Raw genomic sequence first — 23,871 nt, forward strand, 5'->3', positions numbered from 1 at the left:
AGCATGAAAGGTGAATTTTTGCTTTGCCGGTCATTAATGTAGCTGCATCTGCTGGTTTGGGGCTGTTGTATACAGCGTGGGACACTTCCAACTCAAGCCATGTACACAGGCAGTGTCCCCTGGGAGCAGCAGCAGTGCTTCAGTCTGTCGGGAGACTTCCTTGCTGCTTTGTGTTCAGGTCACTGGGGTTGATGCTGATGTCCCAGTCTGGGGACATGCTAATCACTTGCATGCTTTTTTTGCACCCCCCAGAGTCCAAGCCATATTTCCTACTCCTGACCCCGCAGCACTGAAGGATCGGCGTATGGAGAATCTGGTGGCATATGCTCGGAAGGTGGAAGGGGATATGTATGAATCGGCAAACAGCAGGGTGAGATGCCATCCTCTGTCATCCAGCCGTGTGTGTCTCTGCCTTGATCCTAGAGTGGTTGGGAAGGGGAGTGAAAGCGCAGATGAGAGCCCCAGGCTGGGGAAGCGTGTGTTCGGGGGCTGCTGGATGGGGTGTAGGAAGCAGCCAGCTGCAGGCTTCTGCCTGGGTGTGCAGGGAGTCAGGGTGGTGCCTGTTGGGGTGTGCTGTGCCTGAGACTTGTTGGGGTTCCCTGAAGGCAGCGTGAAGCTCTTCACTGTGATTCTCCCAAAGAAGTGCTGGATGCGAGAAGAGAAATGTCCGGTGTTGGCCTAATGCTTGCCAGCAACGCCCTGAGCAGTGCCCGTTTTTGCCCTCTTGTCTGCCCGGCAGCCTCTGCAAGGGGAGAGCCACCCCCACCCAAGCCGAAATGTGTGTGTAGAAGGCTGTTTTCCAAGCTTGGATCACTGGGACCTGTTGCCTTTAATTAACATACGTCATCTCCTTTCCTGATTTGTATTCCTCCCCAACAGGCAGAGTACTATCACTTGCTAGCAGAGAAGATCTATAAGATTCAGAAGGAGTTGGAGGAGAAACGAAGAACCAGGCTGCAGAAGCAAAACATGATCCCAAACGCTCCGGGCATGCCACAGGCTCCCATGAATCAAGGGCCCAACATGGGACAGCCCCAGCCAGGGATGTCTGCAAGTAAGAACAGTTGGGTTACTGACCGCCTGGTGCAGGGGAATTCTGTATTGTCATTTGGTAGGCTGGTGACCATTTTGCTCTTCTTGTTTTACTGGTACCTGGCTTGATCAAAGTTAAACAGAACTTTCTTCGCTTTGTTCAGAAGTACTTGCAAAATCTTTGCCTTGCTTACATGTTAATTAGTGACGATAGATTATCTAGAAGCATTTAGTCTTCTGAGCAAATTGCAGTATTGTAAACCTTTTTACACTTACTTTGAAGGTGGATGGAATCGAGATTAAGTTGCATTCTTAATGTTGTAGAACTTTTTTCTCATTAGATTCACTTCTAGAATTAATTGATTTAAAGATAACTTTGGTTACTATAAGAGAAATATATTTTGATAATATTTACTTGTGTGGTGTTCAAAATAATCATCACTTAGTATTGTTGCTAAACAGAGAGTATGATGATTGGAGTGCTTAGGTATTTATGCCTTTGAAAGTTTAGATAGTGCTTGTTCTATGCCATGTTTGGTTTTTTTAGACAGATGGCCTTTCCAGCATGCAATGAAAACCAGATTTCACTCTTTTCCCCATGCAGATGTCTTCTATTTCACAGTAGTTCTGTTTACTTGAATTGACCTTCCTAATGCCAAAGAGGTTATTATTACTATTAGATTCCCTGCTAACCATACATTTGTATATTAGAATAACATTGACTTTGGAGAGGAGTTAATGATCAAAACTATCATGCTGCTAAAGAGTGTAATGTCTCTTTACAACATTAGGAAGGGACAAGGTGCTGTAGGCTGTTAGGTATCTGGTATATTTTTATTTGGGTAACAGATAAAAGCAGGTAACACTAGTTATTGTGGATGATATTTTTAGTTAGAAAGTGGAGAAAGGCATTTCCTGACATTATAATCTTGTATTTTCAGTTAAGTCCTGTACATAATTGAAATACGGGATTTTAAACTGTACATTTCTAAATAGAATTGCATCCTTTACTCTGATTGAACTGTAAAAGAGAACTAATATTTTTTAACTATTCGAGCCAAAATCTGCCTTAACATTTATTTTTTTTGTCTGTGATTCTGAACTGACAGCTCTGGAGATTGAAATAGTCTTTCTTAAAACTAACTGCAAGAGTTCTGCAAACATACTTTCTAGAGTACATACCACACCACCCCGTCTTTCTCCCAAGAGCTTCCTTCTCGGAAGAAAAGCATTTTCTCCTTCGTTCATTCAGTCCTGCATGTTCTTAGATACTTTACGGTTAAGAATTGAGTTCTTAAGACACCTCACAGGAACAGATGTATAGCTGTCAATGACACTGTAATAAGTGGCCTAAGAAGCTAGGGTCAAAATTTTAATTCACCAGCTGAGGAGACAAAAAAAAAAAATCCTTTTTTTTCTTTTTTTTCTTTTTTTTCTTTTTTTTTTTTTTCTTTCCCTAACACTGCAGAAGGATCCAGTAGCTTCAGGCATATGCTACAAGAATCTTAATCTCAGTTCTTTTTCTCCTGCTTAAATTTGAATGTATCATGGTAAATCCAGTTCTGGCTCTTTTTATGCTTGAAGTCAGAACAGGATTTACTGAGATGCATTACCAGGATCCAAGAAAGATTCTTAAAGGTTAATGCTGTGACTCTATTTGCTGTAACTTCTGTAGAAAGTTGATCTTCAGCAATATATGTGACGCTTCTGGTTATTTATCACGTACTCCAGTAGTTCTTAAACTTCAGAGCTTTGAGAAATACTCTGTTGAACGATATAGTTTTCATAGTCTTTTGAATCTAGAGGTGCTGTAACAGTGTAGAATGGTCTGCAGAAGTTCTTGTGGTCTGGAATGTTCGTGAGCTGCTCAGTTTGTCATTGTACCTCAATAACATACTTCAAATTTGTCTTCCATTTCTGAAAGCTGACTCTGAGTCAGAGGATATTTCTGTCAGGGGGGCATGCTCATATTTTGAAGGAGTTTCTGGTTTTGCTTCACACTTTGAGGACTCTTCAAGAGTGTTTAGAGTTGCTCGACTGTGCCCATACTTTTTTTTTTTTTAAACTTTTACACATGGGTTTTAGTATATAATTCTCGCCAAAAGGTTTGGTGGATAAAACCTGGTGGTCTTCTAAATGCCATAATCTTATTCCGATATCTTTTTTCCAGATGGTCCTCTTCCTGACCCAACCCTGATACGTGCCAATGTGCCAAACCAGATGATGAATCGCATGCAGGCACAGCCAGGTAAGTATTTGAAGAAAATTTGCTACTGTGATGTTGAAGGAATCTTGGAATGGGGCTGCTCTTGCTGAAGTGTCATAACCCTTGTTTCACCTGTTGTTTTCCCATTTGATTAAGAAAATAGCTATCTATATTGTATAATACTCACATAACTAATATGTAATATATCTATTTAAAAATATATCTCTAACAGCATTTCATGATCTTGTGAATTTAAGAGCTACACATTAGCTGCTTGCTTTGTTAAATAAAGAACTGGATGCTTTTGGAACTTCTGGTTGTGTGAACATAGGATGATGGGGTCAGTCAAACATGGGGGGCCTAGCCAGCCAACATACTGAGTACTTAAGGAAGTGAAGATGCAGTTTGGGATTTAATATGTGAATTTCTAATATGTAATTAAGATAATGCAACTTTTGGTAGAAAGTTGATCTTCAGTAGTAGAGGTGACACTTCTGGTTATTTATCATGTACTTGAGTAGTTCTCAAACTTCAGAGCTTTGGTAAGTTAGTGGAAAGAAGTCTTTTGGGGGGGTGGGAAATACTCTGCATTCTGAAGGAGTATGGTAACTTGGACACTTTATATTTAAAATTGTTCCATGAAACTGGTTGATAGAAGGAAATATTTCCTTTATAGTACTGCATGCTTGAAAACTGGTTGCTAGAAAATGAAATTAGGAAGAAACTGACAGCATTTCTTCTCCAAATGTTGAATGGTGCCCAAAGGAGAATTCAAGCCTTTGTTTATAAGTGTTTTTTTGGCACAAACACACAGGAATGAATCAGTTTGGCCAGATGAACATGCAGCTGTCACCGATGGGACCCCGGCAAACCCCTCCTCTTCAGCACCCTGGACAGCTAAGCCAGGCAGGGGCCATGAACCAGGTCAGTGTGCGTTTCGTCCAGGGTGTTGAGCTCACAGGTTTGCTTCTGTTGGCTGTGATTTCCTTAAAAGAAAGAAAGAAAGAAATTTTTTAAAAATCAAGCATTATTTCATCGTTCTCTTGACCCTTTGGTTCCTCCTTTTGCATGTCCACTGAAGAATTTGTCTGGTCTATGGTAAGCCTTTAGATCTTGGTGGTAAAAATGGCCTAAAAAAATAAGTTTAAGTGGCCTTTTGTGCTGTTGCATCCTTAAAACAAGGAACAAAGGTAAATCTTAAGTCAGTCCCAATCTGAAATCAATATCCTTTTCCTTAGCTTACAAGGGAAATCATCGTCATTTCTGTCTTTTGAGAGGAGCTCTAAGCAGGCTTTCCATATTGTATCCTACAGATAAGCAGCAAGCATCAATTTCTGCAACAAGATAAATGTTTTTTTGTAAGATGTTATGGAAGTGTACGCACATTGTGTGAAATTAGTTCCTTTCTTTTCCAACAGATGGGATTTCCTTCGCGTATGCAGCAGCCAGGAGTTGGCCAGCCTTCTGGTCAGAATCAGTTTCTACAACAGACCCAGTTCCCTGCTTCTTCCCCGGGAATGAACACAGCGAGCATGCCTATGACTCAGCCTGGCAATCAGACACCAGTTTCTCAAGTAAGTTTCTGATTTCTGGAAGTGGTGTCAGTGGGCTCTGTCATATACTGGTTTCATTGTTCAGTTAGTAGTAATGGAGAAGAACTTGTTTTCTCAAGATGCTTTTGGAATTATAGTCAACTGCATTTATTGAGATTCTGCATTTTCCTGATATAGCACTGGGAATGGCAAGGGTGAAACATTGTTGGCTTATTCTCAGGCTTAAGTTTAAGTGTGACAGAGGAATTTTTTTAAGATTGGTTTTATGGAGCAAAGAAGAAATTGTTACTCAGTATGCAGTAGTTAAGAATTTCTTGCTTAACAGCGAGGCAGCAGAGCCTGAGAAATTAAGAGATCGTGGAAGACTAAGTCATAAAAAGGCATGTCTATCCAGGACCAATGTGTGTTACTGGCTTTGGGGGATAGGAGGGTTGTCACTACTAAAGATCTGAACTTACAGTCTAGCAGTTTCCTTTCTGTCCTTTCCCTCTCCCTTTTCAGCAAGAACCTTTCAGGCCAGGAAGAAGTAGGGAACGTCAGTTTGCTTCTCGTTGATGCTTCTTCCTAGTTTGCAGGCAAGATTATTGTGGAGTGACAGCTTTTTTCCTTGACCAATACTTTTTTTTTTTTTTTGTAATCTTGTAATGATGGAGTTACAGCTGTACTGATTTCTGATGATAAATTCAGTTTCTAGTCTTGGGGGTGGGGGCATGGGCACACTAAGTGTATTTGAATGCAATTTTTCACGGTGGTGCATTGTCCCATATTCAGGATGTACAAATCTGCAGTTTTAGAAAGAAATGTTTTGCAAACTGGGAGTGTAGGTGTGCCATTCTTTAAACATATCAACAAGTATGAGTTATTCTATTGAAACGTCTCTTTTAGAGCTGAATAAACTTTAAAACAGCTTTATGTTCATGTGGAGCAAAATAAATTGAATAGACTGTTTCTCCTTTTGAAATAGAGTTTTTAAAAAAAAAAAAAAAAAAAAACAAACGATAATTTGTCACATTTTTAAAGTGTGCCAGTAACTGTGGGAAAGCATCCATTTGACAATAATTCCTCTCCTTTTTTATTTCAAGTCATTGCAAATGTGTACTTGTTTTCCCACAGGCACAAATGACCAGTGCTTCCTGTCCTGTGAATTCTCCTGCAATGGCTCCAGGTTCTCAAGGGAGCCATATTCACTGCCCACCTCTTCCACAGCCTCCCATGCACCGAAATTCTCCTTCTCCAGTACCTAGTCGAACCCCAACCCCTCACCACACACCCCCAGGCTTGGGATCACAGCAACAGCAGGCAGCAGCAGCTGCCACTACTGCCCCCACACCTACTCCTCAGGCAATGCCACCTGGACCACAGTCGCAAACTATGCACCCCCCTCAGAGGCAGACTCCAACGCCTCCGCAGGCACAGCTGCCTCCACAAGTCCAGCCTCCAGTTCCAGTTACCCCTTCTGCAGAGCAGCAACAGCAACCCTTATCACAGCAGAGCACGACTGCATCTGTTCCCACACCAACAGCACCGTTGCAGCCTCAGCATCCCACAACACCTGTAAGGAAATACTTTAATTGTGCTTTCCCTGCAAATGTTTTAAGTGTAAAGTTTAATTTTCAGTTGGTCTTTATTTTTGTGAGAGTCTGATAATGGAGGTAGCTCCTGGCATGTTTAATATCAAAATAGGGTTTATTGCATTTGGGAAGTAACCTTTTTTGCATCAAGACAAGTCTATAGATCATCCTGGTGTTTCTAGAGAGGGAGTATTTTTTAAAATTCTAGTGCATGTTTTGAAATTCACTCTGAAACGTGGATGAGATCTTTAGTTATGTCTACATATGTATAGTGGTGGTGTACAATAGGGAAACGGTATGTAATTATCTATATACTAGGCCTTCAAGTGTATGTTTGTTGCATGTTTTTCTGCAGTTGTAGTTATGTAGCAGTATGTTCATCAGGTGAAGCAAGTAGGACTAGAGTGCCTTTAAATGTTGTGGAAATGTAGTATAGATAAAAGGTAGATTAGAGAAGGAAAATTCGTTCATTAGAAGCCTGTTTGTAATATGTGTTTTGTTCCCTCAGCTTTCACAGCCAGCTGTAAGCATTGATGGGCAGGTATCCAACCCCCCATCTACCAGCAGCACAGAGGTGAACTCTCAGCAGGCCGTTCCAGAGCAGCAGCAGCCACCCTTGCAGGAAGTGAAAATGGATATTAAAACAGATGAAGGGGAACCAGAACAAACAGAACTGCAAATGGAGGAGAAATCTGAGGTGAGATTGTCGGCCAGTTGTTGGGTAGAATATTTTTATCTAGTGCTGCTAGATGCTTTCTGTCTCCATGCAAGCCATTGCTTCAAGAGCTCACTGAGAGCTGTAGGCACTACCTGCTGCTGCTATTTTGATTGCTGTCTTCCTCTACTTCTTCCTAAAGAAGGGTCTCTGTTTTGTGGTGAAATGGTGGTAAAGCCAGTGGCCACAGGAAGGACCATGATAATGTGGTTGCAGCTGTGAGGCTTTTTGGTAAATGCCAATGTAAGAGGGCACTCAGGTCAGTCCTTCAGATGTTATTGGCAGCTGTTAAATGTTAGAATAGTGGATATATACGTGATGGTCTGCTTCACTGGGCTCTGACAGCTTGTCACTGAGGACAGGTAGGAGTGTGGCCGCCAGCAGCGTTGCCCTGGCAGCCCCAGTGTAGGAGAGACCGTCGGAGCTGCCCGAAGAGCTGGATGAATACCTGTGTGTCTGCTTGCAGCTCAGAACTGGTTAGCAACTTGTCATTGCTACTACTGCAATATTTAAAGATGCGTTTAGCACATCTGCTCAAGTTTTAGGCAAGTTTTGACTACAAAGTAGATACCCTTAATGCTAGGCAAGAGTGGTGGGCAGGATGGCAGGTAGGTTTGAAGGACAGAAATGTGGATGGGTGACTTCACAGGAGACTTAAGTGACAGGCTCCAAACTACTTTCCAGGTTAAAGTAGAACCAGTCGTGGAGGAATGTAAACCAGACCCAATGGAGCAAGAAGAGAAGAAATCTGAAGTGAAGACTGAAATGCCAGAGGGGGAAGAAAGACCTACTACTCCAGCTACTCAGTCTTCTCCGGCAGCCGGGCAGTCTAAGAAAAAAAGTGAGCAGGAATACTGTTTTGACTGAAATTCACTGCATCTCCCTAGAGAAATCTTGGGGGGGGGGGGGGGGGGGGGAACCTGGGCTTTCTTCATTGGTACTTAGTAGGCTTATATGGATTGTTCTTTGTGGCTGTTGGACAAAAATGTCTAATAACACATGTGCTTGTAATTGGCTTTGGGCAAGTTCTTTAAGGCTTTAGTATTAGACACTAAGCCTTAGTAAAATTGTCAATACAATAGAGGTTTGAAATACTCCTCAGTTACAGATTTTCTAGACAAGTTTTTTTTCTTGGGACCTCAGAGAAGAGACGTATTTGGAATGTAAACCAGCTCTGTTAAATTTAGCAGTGTCTTTCTATGATAAAAACAAGATTTGCTTTAATATTTTGGCCATCTCCTTGAGTCCAGGTGATCATTTTAATATCTTCCTGAGAACTCGGTGTTGCAGAGGATAAACAAGCCATGCTAAGTAGCTTAAACCCATTGTCTGTAGTCTTTTTCCACAGACCTCACATTTTCCAGCAGGTTTCTTCCTTACAGCTGTTTCTGCTATCTTTCTAATGTTGATTGTTTTTCAAAAGTTTTCAAGCCAGAAGAGTTGCGTCAGGCGCTTATGCCAACACTGGAGGCACTTTACCGTCAGGATCCAGAGTCTCTTCCATTTCGACAGCCTGTGGATCCCCAACTACTAGGAATTCCTGTGAGTGTCTTAGATACTTCCCTGACTTTAGTTCAAAACTACTATATTATGGCATACCTGTTTGAGAACAGCTTAAGTCTGTCTTGTTAACATTTTTATATTCATGCATTTTAAGAGGTTTAGCTTAGGCAGTGGAACATACAGTGTCTGACTTGGGAAAGTTTGTTTTTTCAAAAGTTTGTTTGGTTCTGTGTTCCTTTTGGTAAACAAGTAGGTATACTATACATTGAAGCGATTACCAACAGATCCCCAGTGCTGTGGGGGCTTTTTATGGATGTTGCTTCATGTTGTGATGCTTCTATTGCTGAATTCCATAGGTGTTTCTTATCATATGTAAAACTTGGTGGAATACGTGGGAATATCAAGATCACTTAAAAAAAAAAAAAAAAAAATCCATCAATGATGATTAATCTGTTAAAAGCAAGGAGGACACTATTCAACTTCTAGTTTTTGTTTAGGTTGAATTTTCTGCTTGTTTTAGAATTGTCTTCAGAAGACATTACTGTCCTTCAAAGATCCATAAGTTAAACTCTCTGGATTAACCACACAAGTTTACTATTTATGCACAAATACGTATACATAGAAGTCCTACTTCAGTGCTTTGGGCAACATTTTTTGCCTGGAAGGTGTTTTGTTTGGTTTTGGTGTGGGGTTTTTTTTTTAGGATAGATACTGCAAAAATTCAAGGCCTGCTGTGTGATAAGCAGGCATAAATGTTGCTAATATTCTTTAACAAGCTCTCAATTGGCTGTCATATTCTGAGGACTTTTGTAGGAGAAGTGGTTCTATAACTGCTGGGGGGATTGGAAAAAGGCATTCTTTAGAGGAAACATGATATATTTTATCATTTAATAAAGTTATTTCTTTTTGTTTAATAGATTGTCTGGTCTACTAAAAACAGTCGCTTTCTATTAATGCTCTTGTGTATATCCTCAGATCACAGTGGCTGCAAAAATATTGCCATTTCTTACTTTTTGTAATACTTGTTTTGCTGACTAAAATTAGAGAGGCTTGATTTCATCACGAGTGGAAGAGCAATAGAGCCTGAGAAATAAAGGAATAATGAAAAGGAAGCACTAGGGAGTGATACAGTATTGCTTAGAGATTTCATTGTATGTCACAAGCAGTTTGACAATCAAGTCAGGGAGGAACATGTTTTTCTTGATGTACTGCAGAAGAATTTATATGCTGAGAATACACATGCTGTCACGTCACAATGTAGTTCTGTAGCAGTGTTTTGATACACTGTGTATTCTTGCAGGATTATTTTGACATAGTGAAGAACCCCATGGACCTTTCTACTATCAAGAGGAAGCTAGACACAGGACAGTATCAGGAACCGTGGCAATATGTCGATGACATCTGGCTCATGTTCAATAATGCCTGGCTGTATAACCGCAAAACATCCCGGGTATATAAGTACTGTTCCAAACTGGCAGAGGTGTTTGAGCAAGAAATTGACCCAGTTATGCAGAGCCTTGGTTATTGCTGTGGAAGAAAGGTAAGAAAATAAATATTTTTAGTCTGCTGCTTGCTTCTTGGTATTGAAGGGCAGAAAAATACAGCAGTTGCAGTTGCTAGCAGTTACGGTGTGCTAAAAATCTCGAAAATTTACCAGGATTTGGCAATCATGAGTAATCTGATTTTGAGGTTTTTATGGATCTTTTAATTCTATCTAGTGCTTAAATCATCTATTTGTATATAAGCCCTTGGGGCGAAAAAAAAGTCAGTAACTGAAGGGTTATTTTGATGAGGGCGAGCCTGTTTGCTATTGCAAATTAAACAGATGTGGTTTTGTTACTGCAGAAGAAGTGCTCTCTATTTCACTGTATATTGAGACTGTGTATTTCCATTGTCTTGTTTTGATACGCTTTCCATCTTTGGAGAGGAGCTAACTTGAGACTAACAGACCACTGAACATTTGTTATGACTATCACTTCATACACTTGCTGTACTGTGAGATCTGTGCACAGAAAAAAGTGGAAATGATCGTTGTCTGGGTCACACTTGCTTTCCATGGAGAGCAAGTGAAAACAGGTATGAATACTAAGATGACCCATTCCTCTTTGCAGTTGGAGTTCTCACCACAGACTTTGTGTTGCTATGGCAAACAGCTATGCACAATCCCTCGAGATGCCACTTACTACAGTTACCAGAACAGGTAAGGAAAACTCACTTGGTGCTGTTTTGTGCATGCTGCAATCAGTCTCTTAAAAGGCATGCATGTATTTACATATACACCCTCTTTATATGTGTACACCTTTGTGTTTTAAGATAAAAATTTGCTGGAAGCGCCCTTGAATAGTTTACCTTGTGTGTTTAATGATCTCTTTCTGCAGAAGTTCACTGCAGTCTTTGCTCTTCCTCTTTTGTTTGCAGAAATGTGAAGTTTTACTGAATTTTTATCCTGCAGTTAGTTAAATCTTCAGTTACCTACAAATCACATATACAAGTCTGTCGTCTTTTGCTTCCTACCATGCAGCAGTATTTTTCATGCAGAGCACTGAGTAAACTATGCAGCAAGTATATTAATGCTCATAATACATATTATACTTGGCAAGTCTTTGTTTTTCTCATGATGTTAACACTGAAGAGCAAAGTTATTTTTGTGGTGCAGATCTTCATTGGAAGATGTGTGTATTCAGATCTTCAGTAGAATTATGCTTGCTTTTTCTCCCCAAATTTCCTTAAGGGAGTTGTCTTGCAGTAGCTGTCAGCAGCTCTGTGAAGTGCTGTCACTTCTACAGTTCTCTTGAATTTTTTTGATTTGGGGTTTATTAAAGGATTTAAACCTATTTGACTTCTGAAAGAAGGTTTCTTGCTAGATGTCTCTTTACCAATTGGGGAAGCAAGGCAGGAAGAAGCAGGGAAATACGTGCTATAACACTCCCATATCCCCTGGCCTGTCACCAGAATGCACCCGTTAGAGCAGAGGGCTGGTGACCCCCAAACTATGTCACCTCCATCAATTTAGTTCCTGCTCTCCATTATTTCCAACACCACCTTAAACAAAACAAAACAAAAAAACCAAAACAACTAAAACACTAAGGCTTTTACCTGAAAGCCAAGAAGGTTTTGCAAGAATTGTAGTTTTTTTAAACACCTGGTCAGGTGAAAGCAACTAAAGAGCTACAGGAGTTATATCTTAACCTTCTTAGGCTTCATAAAGGTTTGTAGCAGTGAATGAAGGTTTTCAGGAGGGAAGAAGTAGAAAATAAGCTTATAGTATCCCATAATAACTATTGTAGTTTAGACTTATATAGTATAGAGCTTTTTGTATCATAAGTTAATATCTTCTGCTTACGTTTATCTGTGGGCAAGCACTAGATGGACCAAAAGACTACTATTCAAAAAATCTGACATGCTTTACATGTTTTCAAATATTAGAAGGGAATGTTTGCACTATAGCGCATGCATACATGTGACTTGTAAATTACATTATATACACACAAGCACATGTATCTGTAGACTGAAATGTATAATTTCAGAAGTTCTCCCAGATGAAAATTGGGAGAGATGGTTAAGAGACCTGTTTTCTTAGCTTAACAGCTGCTGTAGTGTTGGTTTGTGTGGCTTTATAATAAGCTTGTTTGCATTTTCTTTTATTTCTTTTTATTTTTGGGTGTCTTGTGCACTCATTTAACATGCCTTAGTAATGGAGAGGCCACAGTTTTAGAACATTTTTGAGGGCTTAGGTAGAATCTTGAATTAATCACTATTTTATTCAAGTGTAAGTGAAATCTTTCTCTGTAATGCTTGCCATATTGATACCTGGACTGTTCCACACTCAAACAGGGCTAGGGAAGAATCATATCAACGTAGAGCATTATGTGTGTAGTTAATGTCAGGTATTTAGTTAACATGCAGTTTGACAGTTCTATAATTAATGTCTGTAAGATTTCGAGGACAGATTTTATTGTTCTTTAAGCTTCTGATGTTTTGCTTTCCCTTTCAACTGGGAGAGAATTCCTGTGGCCTTTCAGCATTTATACATTTAAGATGGAAGACTATCCTTCTTCCATTGGTCTCCTGCAGATCCTCCAGAACTGCTGTGCTGATGTACAAGTCAGAGTAGCAGTTCTTCCCTCCTTCTGCTCTTTCCCCTTTCTCATTTTAATTCTTTGCTGTACGTGGCATGGATTATTAAAATGAAGAGGGTATGGGTATGCTAAACAGGAATACTCTTGTTTTAATTTGCTTTAATCATTTGCTGCTTGTGAAGCCATTTGAGAGATTTAATGCTAATCTGTGCTTTGCCTTGGCTTTCTGCTTTGTGTTGTCTTGTCCTGCTTCTATGTTTTTGTTTTTGTCCTGCAAACCCCCCATTTCTTTGTTTGTTCGTGTGTGTGTTGTTTTTTTTATTTCTCCTTCATGCTTGTCATTGTCTGCACTTGGCTTTGATTGCGCAAAAAAAAAAACCCCAAACAAACCAAAAAAAACCAAACCAACCAAACACAATGTGGGGCCCATAAATCTGCATCATTGAATATCCTTGTCGCCGTTGATGACCTGCTCTCTGCTCCTGTCCCTTCCTTGGCCTGCTGTGATTGGTGGCTCCGTTGCTTGGCTTGGGCTATGTTGTGTGGACGGAGCAGTTCACCCAAATATGGCCTTCTTGCTGACAGGTATCACTTCTGTGAGAAGTGCTTCAACGAAATCCAAGGGGAGAGCGTTTCTCTGGGAGATGACCCATCACAACCTCAAACGTGAGTTACTTGTGTTTGCTTGGGCTGTGCATTCATAAGCTGTATCATGGTCTATAGCGCTTTCTCAAAGGGAAGTCGTTTAGTTTTAGGTAACGCTTGCTGTTTGTAGGCTAGTAGAGCGTGGACCAGATATTCTTCATAAAAGCCTGGAATTGTGTATAGATTTGTTTGTGTTTTTTTTTTTTCTTTAAAATCTAAACTGTAGTGAGAAATAAGCACTTAGTGCTTGAATTGCAACTATACCAATACAGGGGAAAGAGGAGAATGCTTTTTTTTCTGAAAAAAATGTGAAATATTCTACTGTAGAAAAATAACCATGCCTGCAGGCAGGTAGGTGACAGACATAGTTTGAAATAATCAAGCATACCATTCTGTTTATAGACTGGCTATGCTATTAAACTTGTATTCAACTTCAGATTGTCTTTCATCCAAATCAGAAGATGGCAGCCTCCTTTTGCCGTACAAATACTTTACTGTTGGAGTGCCATCTGCTTATGAGAAATACTGTGCAGGTGTTGAGGAGATCGCAGTAAAAGGCTGTGCATGGATTTAGTTGACTTTTCCATGCCGGTGGCAAACTGTTGGGACAGTCTTTCATTCTGGTGTAACCTCCTCCCACCCCCCAAAAAAAATCTTGAAACAGAATTTTGGGAGACTAAGGAAGCCCTTGAGGCACAGATGAGTGCCAAGCAGTTACTCTTCGAGCTGTTGAAGAAAGCTCTTTGGTGGGAGGGCATTGCAGGAACACTGCAGATAGAAGCAAGCGAGGAACTTAGGAAGGTCTGAAGCGAGGGGGAGAGTTGTTGAAGTTGGCAATTGGACAAACAGAGTTAACTTTCACTGGAAGTAGAAGTTGTCTTTAGCAGCATGTTACCAAATCCTGGTCGCACTGGTGGGATGTATGTAGAACAGTAGCAAAAGAATCCGTTGGGACTTGGAAAGACGTAAGAGTACATCTGCCTTGCTGGAAGGAAAAAGGAAGAAATAACTTTCGTATGCTGGTCAAGTACAATGGGCCATGTCCCTGTGGATAGCATGGTCTACTACTCTACTAGAAGCGAAGACCCAAAGTTTAATCAATATTGTCCAGTTTTGTTAATATGGGATGTGGGATATGAAATAACGTATGAGAGAAGCAAGTATCTGTATAAATGTAAATCTGTATAAATAAACATCAGATATATTCAGGTTTATATATAAATTTTTGTTTAGCTGCTGAGAGAGTATGATCTTTCTCACGCACTTAAGTTGGAGTGATTTGCCACAAACCTTTGAGTCGGGGTAGAAGGCAGCATAGAGTGCTTTTGATTTTTACACTAGATTTGAAAACAGATGCTGGATGCAATTATTTTTTTTCCAATAATGACAACAACCAAAAGCTCTTTGAACAGAAGCAATAGTAAGAATGTACTTCCAGCTCCTGGTATTCTTTTTCATAGCAGATTTAAATGCTTGGTTGTTGTGTAGTGAAAATGGAGGCTATAGGCTGCACAAGAGGAGCAAGTACACTTTTGAATGTTCTCTTACCTGCTTACAGACTTTCTCTTAGGAACTCATTTTACTGCAGCATAAAGATCCTGCTCCCTTCCTCTCTTCCCACAACATATAGTTAAAATAAACAAAAGCAAAAAAGATTAGTAGTATGTATGTTAGGTCCTCTTTACAGTTCTACTCACCATATTATAATAATAGTTTGAGGTAATTGGGAGATTAAACCTTCCTCATTAATCTGATAAGGAGCTTGAAGTATTCTGCAGGTGACACTACTCAGAATAAACACCAAAATAAAAGGATAGGAAGGTTAATGCACCTCATGCAAGTTGGATTGGGTCTCTGTCATTGCTTCTCAGAGAGGCATGTCCTGATCATCTCACATTTTACAGCACCCTCTTCAGGGTAAATTTTCAGAGATCTGAGTATTCTTGTATGATTGTTCTTGGCTATTGTGAACCAGATTGGTGGAAAAGATCCCTGGAACCTCACTGTCAAAAAGATGGAATTTCTAGCCTTGCAAATACTGTAGGGAAGGTAAAGATAGTGTAGAGTAATGACTGGGCTGGGGTTGCAGGGTTTAGAAGCTGAAATTTATTCTTTGAAGTTAATCTAGGAGGAGGGCTAGGAGAATCTGAAATAAGATAAACCTACCTTTCTCAGTAATCAAAGATAATTGGAATTCTCTGCCTTCAGAATATCAGAGAGGCATATCAAATAGTACTTTCACTATAAAATACCGATCAGACTGGTCTAGAACTTTAATGTCAGCAAGTTTTACCATTTATCCTGTAGTAAAACTGAGTAAGGGAGCAATGTGGTTCTCTACAAGCTATTGTCGCATAGAAAAGAATGTTTTCTACAGGCAGAGTCAAGGGTGGCATATACTTTAGTTGTCTGTCACTTTGTGAAATACAACTCCTTTCCTCATAGTGCCAATGAGAGTTTTAAAAAATCTGCTTGCAAGTTTTGTCTCAGGTGTGTGGATGTGTGTGGTATGGCATGAATGTATGTCGTCTTGTGTTAAAACTGAGTTTTATTGCCTGTTTCTCCGTAGCACGATAAACAAAGAACAGTTTTCAAAAAGGAAAAATGATACACTGGACCCTGAACTGTAAGTAATGATGTCACATTTTGAATGATCCTCATTTCATTGTAACTATTTTGTAAAATACATGTTATTCATTCGCCATCAGCTTTGTTTTTCAATGTTTTCCAAATTTTATGTAGCTCTGTTAGCCATCAGGGGCTGCTCAGTAAGCAGCATATCTGGCATTCTGTCCTGAGAACCCAAACCACCACAGCTGTACTTGAGAAATATGTAACACTGTACGTATGGGCCGAAATTAGTGCACTTTGTTGTCTTGAATGTGGATTCAACAGAAGGATGAATGCAGATAACTCTGCTTTGAAACCCTGTTGTGGCAAATGCTCAGGTCTCAGAACTGATTTGTGTCACTTGGCAGTAGCTCTTTTGGTGCTGTTGGCTTTTCTAGTTGTCATATTTTACGGGCAGCTGTAGTAGAAGGAAAAGTTGTTAAATTTGAATTAGCCGGTTCCTCTACACTGCTCTGGAAGCAGAACTGTAGACGTTCAGGAAAGATGATGGTGACTCAGCTGCTTTTCCTTATATTCCTGATGGTTTTTTGAAGCCACTTTACATGTTGCTGCTTTATACACCTATGCTGCTACTCTGCAAACATTACCTTCATTCTCAAATGAATGAGCAAAAAGGATATGTATTCTTCCCACACCATCCTTCTAAGGGCATAAGGGTCAGCCAGTTCTTCTGTTTTACAAGCGCTGTGGGAAGGAGAGAATAGTAACTTTGATTCATAACTTTTCTTTCCCTTTGTTATAGTGAAGATGCAGCCTAACGCTAGAATACAAGCCTGACTTAGAGTATGATACCATGTGCCCTGCATAAATGGCAGCTATTCATTCGAAGTCTCAGACTCTTATAAATAGACATGTTCAAAAGGAGTCAGATTGTCCTGGTACATGAAGCAACCTTAGGTATTTTGGAGAATTAGGTTTTCCAACATCTGTGAAGTAGACCATACCACTTACCTCAGTTGCCCTTAAATCTCTGCTAGTCTTCTGAAAGTGACTTTGACATTGCTTCTGTTTTCTTCGTTCCCACCTTTCTGCAGTATATTTGCAACGTACCCCAGGCTTCAAGCACAGTGAGGCAACTAACAGCCAACTATTTCTCTGGTTCTTCGCTTCTGAGACCTGTGAATCCACTTTCCTCTCTTAATTATAGCAACAAACAGTTTACAGATTTTATCCTTAGAATGGCTTCACTTTAAAAAATGAGTGAAGTGGATGGCAGTAAGGCAAGCAAATGGTAATAATAATGTGTCCCTGCATAGCCTACCTCACTTGAGCTGACAGGTTCTTAATTCATTCTGGAGGCTGTTATCAGCATAGATGTGCCCACTATGTTAAATAGGCTCTTGAGCCTAAATGCTAGAACTCCTCTAATAAAATGTTACAAAATATACAAGCAAGTAATGATGCTACTAACCTTGCTTCCCTTCCCCCTTTTTTCCTTCTACAGATTTGTTGAATGTATAGAGTGTGGAAGAAAAATGCACCAGATCTGTGTTCTTCATAATGAGATAATCTGGCCTTCTGGGTGAGGAATTTCTCCTTCTTAAGTAGAGAGTGTATGATAGACTTACTAGAGTTAGTGCATAAACTTCCTTATATTGGTTATATTTAAATGAGTGTCTAATGGAAGAAGTTGCATTCCCACCTGAAAAATTTACAGAATATACAGGGTAACATAAAGTTTAGGCATCGCATCTTACTGTGTTGTGTGTGAAGTTGTTTCTAATCTTAAATGTTTCTAACATTCCTGTGTGTGGAAGAGGGCCTTTCAGCCTTATGTTTCAGCTTTTTACATTTAAATTTATGTTTAAAGATAGTGTCATTCATGAAAAGATGTTCATAGTTCTGGTAACGATTTCATACTCATCTATTTTCTGTACAAATCATATTGCTTTGTCATCTTCAAAAAATTTTGTAACCACTGTTAAATTCTTTTTTTTTTTTTTTACCTCAGTGATCAAATTAAATCTGAAAAACAATGTAGTCGTCTTTAGATACTCCATAGTTCTTGATCAAAATACTGGGGTTTTTTTTCTGATTGCTTTAAAAGCTTTTTTTAAAAAGCTGATAAATGATATGTAGATAAAGCTCTGTAAGAGTTTAAGTGTTCCCTTTCTTGACAAGAAAGCTGACTTCCTATTGTCCCATCCACATTGCTGCAGAAGAGGGTAGACATCCTGTAACTGAGGAAGAATCTGCCTGTTGTTTCATGCTACAGTGCACTTGGGCATTTAGAAAAAAATCAGCCTTTTGCTTTATGTATTGCCGTATCTCATCCTCATCAGAGACAGCAGTTTCAGACTATTTGTTTCAAGAATACCTTAAGCCAATATTGTTAGACCTGCCAGTGGAGACCCTGTTTCCTGGGCTTGCAGGTGGTGACATGGGTGACTGACAGGAGATGCGCCCCCTGGAGCTTAGATCCTCCTCTGCAGCTCTGAAGCAGTTGGGCCATTTCTGCTGGCACTGTTCTTTGTGCTGTCTTTTATTTCAAATTTCAGTTAAGGTATTTTTCAGACCAGATAAGATCTGGTGAAAGATTTTGCTTCTAATCGTAAGATGCTAAAGAACTTTACAGTCTGACTTGGGGTGGTTTTTCACTTTCTCCTATTTTTGCTTCAGCTTTGTCTGTGATGGCTGTCTAAAGAAAACAGGACGAACCAGGAAGGAGAACAAATTCTCTGCTAAAAGTAAGATTCTGACGCTTGCACCAACAAATCTTAAATAATTTAAGAATGGGGAAGAGGTGGCTTTTGTGCTTGTTTTGCATTTATTTCAGTTTTTTGAGTTAAAAAAGGATGGTTTTGGTCAGTTCTGAACATCGGTTCTGTGATGTTCAGAATGTTTGCATTCACGGGTGTTGTTGTTGGTTAATAGTCTGTTGTAGAGGGTTAACTTACTGTTTTAGAGCACTGCTAATGCAAGATACACATCCTTTTCTCTCAGTTGCAGTATTAATAGCATTGGGAAATAGTTGCTGTGTGACTGCAGTCTAACTTAAGTTTATGATAACATGTCCAAGTCACCATCAGTACTGCTGCTCTTAAAAGCTTTGATGGAGATAAAGGTGGTATCAGCTGGTGACAACTCTCTATAGATATTTCCTCTTGATCAAGGCAGCTGATTTGAAGGCAGCGTACAAGGAAATTTGGGCAGTCATTGTCCATCTGTTCTGTAGACAAAATAGTCTTTCAGAAGCTTATTGGGTTTGTGTACTTCTTAAAAATACTGAGTATTTACATTTCTGCTGCTAAAAAAAAAAAATCCTGAGCCAACAATAGCATCAAGATTCTAACAAGTATTAACTGTAGTGTTAAGCAGTTACTTTTTAAGGTCCTTCTTGGGAAGAAGAGGAAGGAGATATCAAGGACTGTAAATTGTCTTGAAATTTGGGGGATGGCTTACAGTTCGGTCACAAAAAGCATTCTCGTCAACTGTTCTTATGAAATGGAAAGCAAACCGCTCAGTAAATGGTTTTACTATCTGAGTCTTTTTCCAAAAATCTCCAAAATCAAAACTTCCTAGATTTACCAAGAATACAGAAAGAATTTGAGGGTTCTTCTGCAGTTTTTATCAGATTTTGTTTCTAGCAACCTGTATGTATTGCATATGTAACATAGTATAGTGATGCTTTACTGAAAGGTGTCAAATTGGAAAAATGAAAAGCTGATTGGCAGATATGTAACTCTACCAGAAGTAATAGACAGCAATGAGACAGGCTCTGTTACACCAGAAGTCTTAAACTCCTTTTCAGCTTTAGGTTTTGTGTCAGCTAATGTTATGCTTGTATTTCTTTTGTATGAAGATTGTTTGAAAATGAGAAACTTGTAAAGTAACTACATTACTAGCAGATACAGTTGTATTTAGTTGTTCTTTCCATTATTGAAATATATTCTTTTGGTAAGTGGAGAAACTAACTTGGCTAGTGTGGCTTTATAGACAGAATATGCTTCCAAATGCAATGTCTGCTCTTGAAGCTATGTCTGAGAGAAGTGTTTTACAATCCAGTTTAAGTAATTAATAGCTTGTATTCAGGAGGAGTCTTAATTGTGATTGACTTTTAAGACAGAAATGGGGTTGAAATACAGATTCTTTCTTCATTTAAGTAATGTATAAACCATAAACATGCCTGCAGGTGAAAAGCAGCTCACCCCATTTAGAAGTGTTAGTGTTTAAAGATAAAGCTTTACTTTGTGATAACATACTGCATGCATTAAGAGTCACTTTTCATTTAACATCTGAATAGAGAAATCACATTTGAACAGTTCAGTTTTGTATATATTTAGAGCTGTACTTTTCTCCTGCAGGGTTACCGGCTACAAGACTTGGTACCTTCTTGGAGAACAGAGTCAATGATTTCTTAAGACGACAGAATCACCCTGAGGCAGGAGAGGTTACAGTTAGGGTGGTACATGCATCTGACAAAACTGTCGAAGTAAAACCAGGAATGAAAGCAAGGTATGTTCTTTCCATTTCTAATTTTGCTCCCTTTTTGGGGGAGGTGGAAGCTATTTGAATTTACTTACCTGCTACTATCTTGAAAAAATAGTGTTGTATACAAAACCTCACCACTGACCAGTTCTTGGCAAGTAGATGTTACAGCAGCATATTAATTAGTTGTGATGAGTGTCATCTTTTTCATAGTAAAAAGTGGATGCCTTGTATTTTGAGTAGACTGTAAGCATTTAACTTTAAAATTGCACTAAAATTACATTTAGAGTAGCCCTCATCATTGTAGCCTTTACCTAGTGATATGTATGCTCTAATATGTGAATGTATTTGGTATTCCTCTTTACCTTCTGTTATCTGCAGGTTTGTAGACAGCGGAGAGATGGCCGAGTCTTTCCCTTATCGAACAAAAGCGCTTTTTGCCTTTGAGGAGATTGATGGTGTAGACTTGTGCTTCTTTGGCATGCATGTACAGGAGTATGGTTCAGACTGTCCTCCACCCAATCAAAGGTGAGGAGCTGCATGAAAGTTTATTTTATTTTGGTACTGTCTCAGCTGGGTGAACCTTCTGAAGTTCTGTATAGAGCCTCAGTGTTGCATATGTGAAAACTTAGTGCTGTTAGCTTCTAGAAGTAAAGTAGCTTCTGTAGGGAATACGTCAGCAAAAGTCGCTTCTTACTGGGGATGCGGGCTGGCAGGCAGTGTTGCCTTAAGGATCAGTTGTCAGTTATTCTCAAGGAAGGGATTGGATAGTTTTGAAAAGATGAGGCTAGGATATCAAAAGAAAGCTGAATTTCTAGAGGTAAATTAGGATCCAAGGCTTTGAAGACTGCTGTTGTATTGGATGCTTCAAATGTATAAAATCACGTGAAAAAACTTGTAGAACTAATTTGAAATCTCTGCTTCTCATCATGCCTTTTTCTTTTTCCTAGGCGAGTGTATATATCTTACCTTGACAGTGTTCATTTCTTCCGCCCTAAATGCTTGAGGACTGCTGTCTATCACGAAATACTAATTGGCTATCTAGAATATGTGAAGAAACTAGGGTAAGTCTTTTTTAATGTTTTCTTCTGTGCAGCATTTCTGCTAGGTAGTTCTTATTGTAAATAAAATTACTACATCCTGTTGTGCAGAATATGGTGCCTAAATATCAACCGGTGATAGAATAACTTGGCGACAACTGTGTATAGTTGAAAAGGAGAAAAGACAAAAAGGGGTTGCAGGCTTTTCAGGAGAGGCTTATGCTTCAGATATTTTTAGGTTTCCAGACTTACGTAAAACTTCCTTAAGTCTAAGTAGAAAAAGTGAGCCTTTTTATCTGGACCATAGGATTTTGCTGGGCTTGTTGATAGTGCAGTTCTTATGTAATGCCACTGCTTTAATCAGGTCATTCCTTTGGGCTGGCAAGTAAGTTCTTACCCATGTTTATAAGGAGAAAGGTAAGTGTATTCTGCATGTACTGATTAACTCTGCAACAGCTGTGTAAGGCTACGAAGAAATCTGTTCTAGAATGAGTAGTTGAAATTGTGAGAAACGGAAAAGTTAGAAAGAGGAGACGATATTTGGGACAGCACAAAAGAGAACACAGAACAACTGAAGAAATAAGATAGATGGAAATTAAATGACCATGATTACTGAAGTAGAAAAGGCAGTGAAGTAAACATCAATCTATTGTCGAAGGTATCTGATGTAGCTTGGCAGAGTTATTCATGAAGAAATTGTTAGGAACTATGTTTAGAGTAGTTGCATGAGAAAAATTAGGGGAGTCAGAATGGAGGTGGGTGGTACTGTCTTCAGTACCTCAGTGAGATGATGATATTCCTTAGTCTTCAAAGGCACACATTAGACTTCTTTCTGCCTTTTTTTATTGTGTATTTTCTAACCTGTGAGTCTGTAAAATTGCTGCATAGAGCTCAGGCCTCAGTTTTACTTAATGCTGTTTGCTGTGCTAGCGGGTAACATCAGGTTCTCATTTTGGGAAAACAATATCGGTCAGGCAGTATCCTCTCTCCCTTCTCAGGCAGAAGGAATGACAACTGGCTGCAGTTCCCAGGGTTTGGGTAGGGTTCTGCAGAGCTGTTTCTCACCACGGCAAGAATGGTTATTTTTCTCTAACTTGAGATTTGATTATTCCTCCTACTGGCATTCTTTTCAAAAACTAATAGAGAAGAACTGAGGATGAAGAAGTGATCTTTGTGGTATTATATTCTCTGCAGCTGCTACTATTTGGATGTCATTTGTCTTCAAAGTACTTAGACTGTACACCCAATAGCATATGTTGGAAGTGACTGTTTATTCCCAGGTATAATTGTGAAACCTTTTAAAACTCAAAGTTAAAAACCAGAGGATTTACAGTAAAGAAGTGAATTGTGTGTTTAAGTAAATCTGTTTTTAAAATGTTGCTAGAAAATTAAAGACTGCTGTCTCAAGGAAAAAGAATTCTGGCTTTTACTACTGAAATAGCTAGTCTCCATCTTTCTCTTGTTAGTTGATTGGGAGGCAGCAATTGCAGGTCTATATCAGGCTTTGATTTTTATCTAGACTGGAAAATGTACACACTTTTATATAAACTACTCCACATAGAGCGCTGAATTTTAAAAAATTAGTGAAAAGATGGTAATTCTATCGCATGAATGAAGCCGGAATGAACACTAGAATTAAAATCTTGGAGAGCTATAATTATTGTCCATCTGGTAACACCAGCCAACTTTGTGGTGGCTCCATCTCGTGGCAGAGAGTAGAGCAAGCTCCAGCATTCCTCATCAGAGCCTACAAGTACTTTTTTTTGTCTAATGATACTAGGTATACTACTGGACATATCTGGGCATGCCCACCTAGTGAAGGAGATGACTACATCTTCCACTGCCATCCTCCTGACCAAAAGATACCCAAACCCAAACGACTGCAAGAGTGGTACAAAAAGATGCTGGACAAATCTGTGTCGGAGCGCATTGTCCATGATTACAAGGTTTGTGAAGTGTATGTTTGTACTGAGGGGGCGGTGATTGACTGGTCTTGTCTTGGTTTCTTCCTTGCGTTATGCATTGTGCCTGATTCTTGGAGTTTACTGTATTAGTTTTAAGTTAATTGAGCCCTAAAAGTTTAGAGTTAAAATATATCCTCTTCAAAGCATGTAGCTTCTGAAATTATTCTAGGAAGAGATTTGAAATGATTCCTTAGAACAAACTAAATTCTTGAGGAATACTGTAAAAGAGAGCAAATCTCATTTCATTAATGCAAAAAAAAATACACAGAATCTTTAATCTTCCTATGTTAAATAAAATTGCAGTGTTAGGCTGCTGACGCAGTTAGAATTATGTAAAATATTGGAATTATCAGGACTTCAGCTAGTGTCGACAATGTATATAAATTTTATAATTATTTTATATTGTCCCTTTTTTATTATTATTATATTGATTTATTTGATATTGTCCTATTTGGTAGGTATGCATATTGAAGTCTAGCACATGGTAATGGTTTATTTCTTCAG

General features: G+C 39.2%; 1 protein-coding gene across 3 annotated transcripts in view; it reads left to right on the plus strand.

Moving 5' to 3' along the window:
* EP300 (EP300 lysine acetyltransferase) overlaps window positions 1-23,871 on the plus strand; it is a 67,786-nt gene that overhangs the window by 34,484 nt on the left and 9,431 nt on the right. For 2 of the 3 annotated variants that reach the window (XM_082310775.1, XM_082310777.1), the window contains exons 9-27: window positions 253-370; window positions 880-1,111; window positions 3,203-3,280; window positions 4,053-4,162; window positions 4,657-4,812; window positions 5,905-6,345; window positions 6,871-7,059; window positions 7,762-7,918; window positions 8,501-8,619; window positions 9,881-10,120; window positions 10,692-10,780; window positions 13,245-13,325; window positions 15,874-15,930; window positions 17,380-17,457; window positions 18,555-18,622; window positions 20,240-20,390; window positions 20,745-20,891; window positions 21,314-21,427; window positions 23,184-23,349. In XM_082310775.1, coding sequence (XP_082166901.1) covers window positions 253-370; window positions 880-1,111; window positions 3,203-3,280; window positions 4,053-4,162; window positions 4,657-4,812; window positions 5,905-6,345; window positions 6,871-7,059; window positions 7,762-7,918; window positions 8,501-8,619; window positions 9,881-10,120; window positions 10,692-10,780; window positions 13,245-13,325; window positions 15,874-15,930; window positions 17,380-17,457; window positions 18,555-18,622; window positions 20,240-20,390; window positions 20,745-20,891; window positions 21,314-21,427; window positions 23,184-23,349 — 2,791 coding nt within the window. The remainder of the gene's footprint in view (window positions 1-252; window positions 371-879; window positions 1,112-3,202; window positions 3,281-4,052; window positions 4,163-4,656; window positions 4,813-5,904; window positions 6,346-6,870; window positions 7,060-7,761; window positions 7,919-8,500; window positions 8,620-9,880; window positions 10,121-10,691; window positions 10,781-13,244; window positions 13,326-15,873; window positions 15,931-17,379; window positions 17,458-18,554; window positions 18,623-20,239; window positions 20,391-20,744; window positions 20,892-21,313; window positions 21,428-23,183; window positions 23,350-23,871) is intronic. The other variant, XM_082310776.1, reaches the window with a different exon arrangement.

Source organism: Platalea leucorodia, assembly GCF_965183815.1.
Source record: "Platalea leucorodia genome assembly, chromosome: 4".
Classification (NCBI taxonomy): domain Eukaryota; kingdom Metazoa; phylum Chordata; class Aves; order Pelecaniformes; family Threskiornithidae; genus Platalea; species Platalea leucorodia.